The 7,617-nt window shown below is 30.2% G+C and overlaps 2 protein-coding genes across 3 annotated transcripts; one reads left to right on the top strand and one right to left on the bottom strand.

The window, feature by feature from the left end:
- Positions 1-1,136: 1,136 nt before the first annotated feature.
- Positions 1,137-5,061, bottom strand: LOC103844507 (1-aminocyclopropane-1-carboxylate oxidase homolog 5). Its single transcript, XM_009121296.3, has 3 exons — positions 2,143-5,061; positions 1,626-1,947; positions 1,137-1,530 (listed from the first exon to the last, which is right to left on the bottom strand). Exons 1-3 carry the CDS (start codon positions 2,652-2,654, stop codon positions 1,279-1,281), a joined length of 1,086 nt encoding a protein of 361 aa, XP_009119544.1. The 5' UTR covers positions 2,655-5,061; the 3' UTR covers positions 1,137-1,278.
- A 441-nt stretch (positions 5,062-5,502) lies between these two features.
- Positions 5,503-7,355, top strand: LOC103844506 (histidine-containing phosphotransfer protein 5). 2 transcript variants are annotated; one of them, XM_018655228.2, is made up of 7 exons: positions 5,523-5,746; positions 5,933-6,011; positions 6,187-6,317; positions 6,418-6,489; positions 6,611-6,682; positions 6,817-6,889; positions 6,979-7,315. In XM_018655228.2, the coding sequence occupies exons 2-7, from the start codon at positions 5,946-5,948 to the stop codon at positions 7,033-7,035; spliced, it is 471 nt and encodes a 156-aa protein (XP_018510744.1). In that variant the 5' UTR covers positions 5,523-5,746; positions 5,933-5,945; the 3' UTR covers positions 7,036-7,315. The 2 variants fall into 2 exon arrangements, 1 of the variants encoding a protein (XP_018510744.1); XR_004452655.1 differs by having other exon boundaries at positions 5,503-6,011; positions 6,611-6,723; positions 6,979-7,355.
- Positions 7,356-7,617: the final 262 nt, after the last annotated feature.

Consider the following 7,617-nt stretch of genomic DNA (forward strand, 5'->3'; position numbering starts at 1 on the left):
ATAACAAAATAATATATAAGAATTTTCTTATTTTTTAAAAAATTAATTTTATTAATAAAAATTAGTTTTTGGTAATTAATTATAAATTTATTAAAGATAACATTGACTTTAACCACTGAATTTATTATAATTGCTTTATATTTTATTTTAAAATTTTATAGTGGAAAAATATGTTTTAAGATAACAACACAATATATAAGAATTATCTTATTTTTAAAAAGTTAATTTTATTAATAAAAATTCGTTTTTGATAATTAATTATATATAAAATTCATTAAGGGTATTATAGATATTAACCGCTCTAACTTTCAACGTGAGAGCTCGATTCCAAAAATTTACTTCGCAAATAATAGTATAGATGATATATATATATATTTAATTTGAATATCTATTAAATGATACTTCATATTCATATGATTTAATGATCATTTATATTTTTTTTATAAGAAAAAAAGTATAACATTGTTCACAAAGTTTTAAGTGTTAGTCTTTTAACAGTTTTATTAATTTATAGTCGTTTTAAAATTTTTTAAATATAACATATACGAAAAAATCTAAATTTTTTTATTATATGATTAATGTTAATGCTTAAGAATTTTAATAATATAAATTAAACAAAAAGGATTGAGGATGCAAAAATTATTATCAAATCTTTATTATTCAAAATCATTAATTGTTATATAAATGTTAACCATATTAGGTAATTCCGTAACTTTTATTTAAGAAAAGAATAGAGAATATTTTATATGCATTATTAATCAATTTGATTGTTAATTTAATAAAAAAAATTAATATATATTTAGATGGATCAACCTATTTTTTTAAGAATTTTGAAAATCATTCTAGTAATGACACGTGACTACATTTAAAGGTTGTAATGCTTTTCAATTAATATATAAGTCAATTAATATATAAGGGATGATATCATGATACCCTCTATTTGGGGCTTGGGCTTTGTTCTGGAAGTCAGCCTTGAACTAGGCCTTACTATGTGTATGATAATTTATAGAGCTGGGTCTTTCCCATTTACAGAAAATATAAATATTTTATGAAAAAAATGAAATATCATGGCTTGGTCTGGTGATGATGAGGCTATAAGCTTCGGGAAGGTGTACATTATTGTATACATGATGGCGTGAAGATGAAATATTAGTTTTCATAGTATACCTTATTCAAAGATTTCAAATATCTTACAAGTAGTGTCGCGGCACATATTATAAGAGGAAGACCAAACGTAACTAAGAGTTGGACAGATTATAGCAATGATGGATATATGTTTCAGATCCTGAGATGGAGCAACCTAGTAATGGTGATCTCTTTTGAACTGAAGATGTCTGAGAACTCGGTGATGGAACAGTCTCTATACTTGGGAGGGTTATCTTCTGAGAGGAGCTCTTTGATGGGTCCATATACTCGAGGATTCGCCTTCTTGAACGTGGTGAAGAAACATGGCACTGAAACACGCGCTTCAGAAGATTCATTTGCTATCACCCTATGCTCCGCGCTTATGAACTTGTCGTTGGTTATGAACTGCACACAACAAAATAAAAGAGCTTCATATATATTTATGCTTAATCCGTTAATTGAAGGAAGGAAGCTACAAGCCACAACAGTTTCTTTTTAACCTGTAGAAGATCTCCAATGTTAATGACAAAAGATCCAGGGACAGGAGGAACATCAATCCAGGCTTGGTCATGTAGAACTTGAAGTCCTCCAATATTGTCCTGAAGTAGAACGGTGAGAAAAGCAAAATCACTGTGCTTGCTTAAGCCTAAAGTAAGGTCAGGCTGAGGGCAAGGTGGGTAGTATTGGCCAGTCAGCATCTGAGACTTGGCGCAATCCATTTCCTTGAGGTGGTTAGGGTTCAATCCTAAAGCCTCTGATAGAAGCTCAAAGATCAATTCACCTAAACTCATCACTTCCTTTGAGTACTCCAACATAACCTCCCTGCCACATCAAATGTTTCCATGCTTAATTAGCATCATCTATATATATACACACTAAGACTTTTACATTATTTTTAGTGAATAATATCATTATTTGTATATCCATGATTGATCAAAATGTCACGTAACAATGACAAAACATTTCAGACCGTGTTGAAAATTAGACACTAGTCAAATTAAAGACTCAAAACCTTACCCGAAAACAGCTGGCAAGTCCTGAGATCGGGGAGGATCCGGAGCCATATAACAAATAACGGTGTCTCTCCAGCTGGCAGAGGCAGAGGTGAATAGATCAACGTTGGTGTAGTAAAGAAAGTTTCGAGTGTGATCACGAGAGTAGAACTGTTTCCTAACTTGCAAGTCTTGCTCGTGAAACCCACGAATCCCTCCAAGCATCCTCTCCTGCAACTCGAGCGAGATCCCGTGGTTGGTCACTCGGAAGAAACCCCATTTCTCAGCCGCTTCTCTGATCTGCTCCACAACGTTCCTCCGCGTCGTCAAGTCTTGATCCTTGTAGTGTACGCTTCCTCCCTTTAGATCAATGGTGGGGATGTTCACCTGCTGAGAAGCTCGTGCTGCTTTCAGGCTTGCTAAAATGGTCGGAGGTGCACGGAACATGGCTGGAATCTCAGTGATTCCTGAATCCGCCAGGCCTTTCGCGCCTATTTTCATCTCATCGAAAGCTTTTCTTTCATGAGAACGATCCATTTAGTGTTGCTGTTTCTTTTTTTTTTTCTGGTTTAAAGCTTTCCTAAAATGCTATGCGCATCTCAAATTCTCCATACACTTGTGTCTTTCGTATTACTAAAAACAAAAGAAAGTTGTGACCAAAAATAGATGTCTTAATAAGAAAAAACAAGTTGACTTAATATTAAATTTATTAATCAATAAAGTAGCAAACACCAAATTTAGCTGATAAAGTATGAGGAATGATTATCCATAATGGAGGAAGACCATTTTTTAGTTACTTAAATCATTTACGTGGACTGATGATTAATTAGCAAACACCAAAACAAATTCATAGATTAGGAGGAGGGATAAACTAAATAAATGCAACCACCTGTCATAAAAAAAAAAGAGAATTAATGGTGCCACCGTCAAGTTGCAGCATTTCCCTAATCTCACGTAATTAGTTGAGCTAATTAATTACTCTAATAGTAAGTAAATAATACTTCCTCCGTTCCCCAAAGTAAGATGTTTTAGATTTTTTACTTGATCTACAAAGATAGATTTTCAATATTTTTAAAGTACTTTTTTATACTTTTAAAAAATATTAAATGAAAATATTTGAATTGATTAAATTTCATTGGTGAAAAGTTATTGAAAATTGTATAATAAAGTAAACAAAAAATTAAATTATAAACATTTGTTGAATTTTTAATAAGCGTGAACACTTTAGAAAATTTTACTTTCGAGAACAAAGGGAGTACTAAAAAATAACTAGATGATAACCCGCGCTCTGCGCAGGGTAATTATTCTAACCCGCACCCTGCACAGAGTACATTTTTTTACAAATATATTGTACTTAAATACTATAAACAATATACATTTTTTTATCAATAACTTTTTTTACATTTGATTAGATGTGGACATTCGAGTACCATTTGGTTTGATTCAGATCCTTGAGAGTTTGGTTCGGTTCGGTTATTTGCGAGTTTAGTTCGGGTTTGGGTTCACATAACCTATTGAATTTCTTTTCAAAAATTCAAGTTTATATATACTTTATATTTTTCAAAATCTAAATATAAAATAATATATAACATATAAATTTGAATAATATATGTCGAAATACTTAAACTTAACATAACAATTGGTTTAGCTTAAATATTTGGATAAGAAATCAATAGATATTTTAAGTATTTTAGATATTATAAGTATCGTTCAGCTATTTTAAACATGTACTTATAACTATTTGTATGTATTTCCAAGTATTTTGGAAAATTTAAACGTTTTATATATTTTGTATATTCTTTTAAATATTAAATTTAAAAATAATTAACATATTTAAGTATATAAATCTTGTTCTGATGTATTTGGATACCTAAAATATTTCGATTTGGATCGGGTTTGGTTTTGGTTATCTAGATATCAAAATCTTGAATCCATTCGGATATCTAACCAATTTTGGTTAAGGTTCAGTACTATTCTTTGGATCGGCCTTGGTTCGTTTTGTTTGGATTCGGATTTTTTGTTCAATCTTATATTTTTATTGTGACAAAATTTAAACAAAAATGAAGATGGTTCATATTAATTTTGGGTATGCAACAATTTTTAAACCAAAACATATTTTACTATGTATGTGGTCTATTTAGTTAATCATTAAAAATTGTTCTAGGTCCATTTAAAAAAAACAATGGTTGACTTAAAAACGTATTATTTCAGATTGTCGATTGACACTTTCAAATATTCTACGTCGGTGTTGCGACGAATGGAAAGAAGGTTAGAGTTAGGAAAAAAATTTGTTGTGAAATCCATGTTCTCGCTAGCGGATTTCAATAACTTCTAAATAAATCTTAGTTGTATCGATCTTTTGTAAGATTTTTGAGCAATATTAATTAATAAAATATTACACTTGTTAGAGTAATCAATTGTTTCTCAATTAATATATAGGAGATTATAGAAATCAGAACAATACCTCTTGTTTATTTACAATATATTTATGGTAAATAAATCAAAATAATCATTCTATTTATTTTATATGTTATATAATTATATTAAAAAAAATATTGACATAAATATATAACATATTTTAATATAAATATTTATTATTGAGACTTTCTACTCATATGGTTTTATTAACATTTGTATATTTGATGTAACAAATCATTTAAACAATTAATCTCAAAATTTTCGATGTGGTATTTTTCAATGCAAATTTCAAAATTAAAATATTAAGGTTTCAATATTCTTTCAATGCAAATTTCAAAATTAACATATTTATGTATTTTTAAATGGTACATAGTTTAATTTAAATGATATTAATATATATAATATAATTTAATATGGATATCTATTAAATAAAAATTCATATTAATATGATTGTTATCATTTGTAGCTTGTTATAACAAAAAAAATCAAGTCATTGGCCATAAAATTTTCAACGGGATTTTTAACATTTTTTGCAATTTATAGTCGTTTTAAAAAATTTAAAATATAAAATATAAGAAAAAAACTAAATTTTTTTATTATATGGTTAATATGATTGTTTAATTTTTTTTAATAATATAAAATTAAACAAAAATGATGAATGATGCAAAAATTGTTATCAACTTTTTATTATTCATAATCATTAATCGTCATATATATGTTAATCATTTAAAGTAATTTTGTAGCTTTTATTTATTGAGATAATACACGCTTATTATATTTTGGATTGATATAATATTCCCTAATAATTTAGATTTTGAACCAAGATTTTGTTCAACTGATTTTAAGCTGCTACGTAAGATTAATTGACATCTTAATTAACTGATAACTCGGCTCTTTTGTAATTATTACAAACTACGTGTTACAATTTTTTAATGTTTCTATATATTAATATAAATGAGATATAATGGTGCCAGTGCGGTGCCACCGTCAAATTGCAGCATTTCCCTAATCTCACGTAATTAGTTGAGTTAATCAATTACTAGTAGTAATAAATAAATGAATAAAATGATAAAGTTAAAGTTATCTATCTGGTCTGGTCAGTTAATGACTGCAAAATCTTTTGCAAGTAAAGAAACAGTCAACGGAAGGTGGTAATAAGCTTTGAGGCTCCTCCGATCAGATTTGTCTGTGTGTCTCTGCAAATCCCAAAGTTATGTCCTCGCTTCTTGAGAGTTGATCTGTCTCGTAGCGCAAAATCTCTGTCTCAGATCGATCTGAGCTTTTCTTTTGGACTCCACTGCCCATTTTTGTTTCTCTGGCTTCTACACCTTTTGTGTTGTATTTTCTAGTTGGTTTTATTCTGACGATGATGAAGGTATAAGTGTGTATTTGAATAGAGAGCTCCACGCCATGAACACCGTCGTTGCTAAGTTGCAGAGACAGTTTCAAGACTACCTCGTTTCTCTTTATCAACAGGTTGGATTTGAAACTGAGTGAGCTCCTCTTTGGTTGATTGTTTTAGTTTGATTTGACTTGGGGTTATAGAAATAGTTTCAGGGTTATATATAAGCTTTTATGGTAGGTACTACTCTATGCATTTTAAATTTGAAGGCTTTTTAAAAAAGAATACTATCTTCTTTTTTTTTTAAAGGGATTTCTGGATAATCAGTTCACTGAGTTGAGAAAGTTGCAAGATGAAGGCACTCCTGATTTTGTAGCTGAGGTTGTCTCTCTTTTCTTTGACGACTGTTCCAAGCTTATTAATAGCATGTCTAGATCACTGTAAGTCTTCCATCAGCTCTGTTATGTGTGTACTTGTTTTTTTTTTTTGTCAAGAATGTTATGTGTGTACTGTGTCTGGAACTTCGTGTCTTATAATTAGGGAGAGGCCAGAAAATGTGGATTTCAAACAGGTTGATTCAGGGGTGCATCAACTCAAGGGTAGTAGCTCAAGGTATATCCATGATCATGTTTTTTTTATAGAGGAAGCGGTGAACCTTTCTTCATTGTAATTATGAAGTTTTAAGAAATCAAAATACATTGATTTAATGGCTCACTCTCTGCTTTGTACACAGTGTTGGTGCAAGGAGGGTAAAAAATGTGTGTATATCTTTCAAGGAATGTTGTGATGTTCAGAACCGTGAAGGGTGAGTGCTGTCCAAAACAAGTTGCCACCTTTTTCTCCAGTGTATAAGTTTAGATTGTTGATGCGAAATGTTATTGGATTTGTTTGATTTCTGAAATTAATTATTCTAAATTATGATAATGTTATATGGTGTAGGTGTTTAAGGTGTCTGCAGCAGGTGGATTATGAATATAAGATGCTAAAGACCAAACTTCAGGATCTCTTCAATGTGAGTTCTACACTTTGCATAAAACCTACTTGAGTTCTGCTCTCGAACCCTTTTCTTAATGCAATCTTTTTAATGTAATGTCGTTGCAGCTAGAGAAACAGATCGTCCAAGCCGGAGGTGCGATTCCTCAGGTGAATATAAATTAGACTGATGGTCTTCTTGATTTTGCTGAATGCTCAAAATACATGATGAAACGGATATTCCTAGGTAGTATTTATTGTTGTTGTTGCTGTTGTAATGTTCTATATTTGATTGGTGTGGTTCATCAAAGCATTTTCCTAGTTACACTATTCTTCGTCCTGACATCCGCCCTTGTCTAGACGCTTGATTGTGTTGTAACAGTACAAGTGAAGTATAAGTTTATAACTAGACATGTCCTAATGTTCTAGTAATGAAAATCTGGTTTATGTGTGTATTAATCAACAATGATTTTGTCTAAGCAATGAATACTGCACCAGTTCTGTTATGCACACTATAAGTTATTGTTATAGGGCTTATAGGACATGATTGTGACAAAAGATTTGAGAATAGATTGGTCATGTTTTGTTAGGTATGTATTAAATATATTCTCCTAACCTCGAACTAGGAATTAATGACAGAAAAGCTAAATGCAAACAATTACAGAATGTTTATAGAAGAAATCAAAATGTGAAGCCATGTTTTTAATGGTAATCACTTGATTAAGATTTTTTGTTGAAAATATATGTATGTGAAGTGAAAGAGACTTG

This window comes from Brassica rapa, chromosome A10 (assembly GCF_000309985.2).
Source record: "Brassica rapa cultivar Chiifu-401-42 chromosome A10, CAAS_Brap_v3.01, whole genome shotgun sequence".
Lineage (NCBI taxonomy): Eukaryota > Viridiplantae > Streptophyta > Magnoliopsida > Brassicales > Brassicaceae > Brassica > Brassica rapa.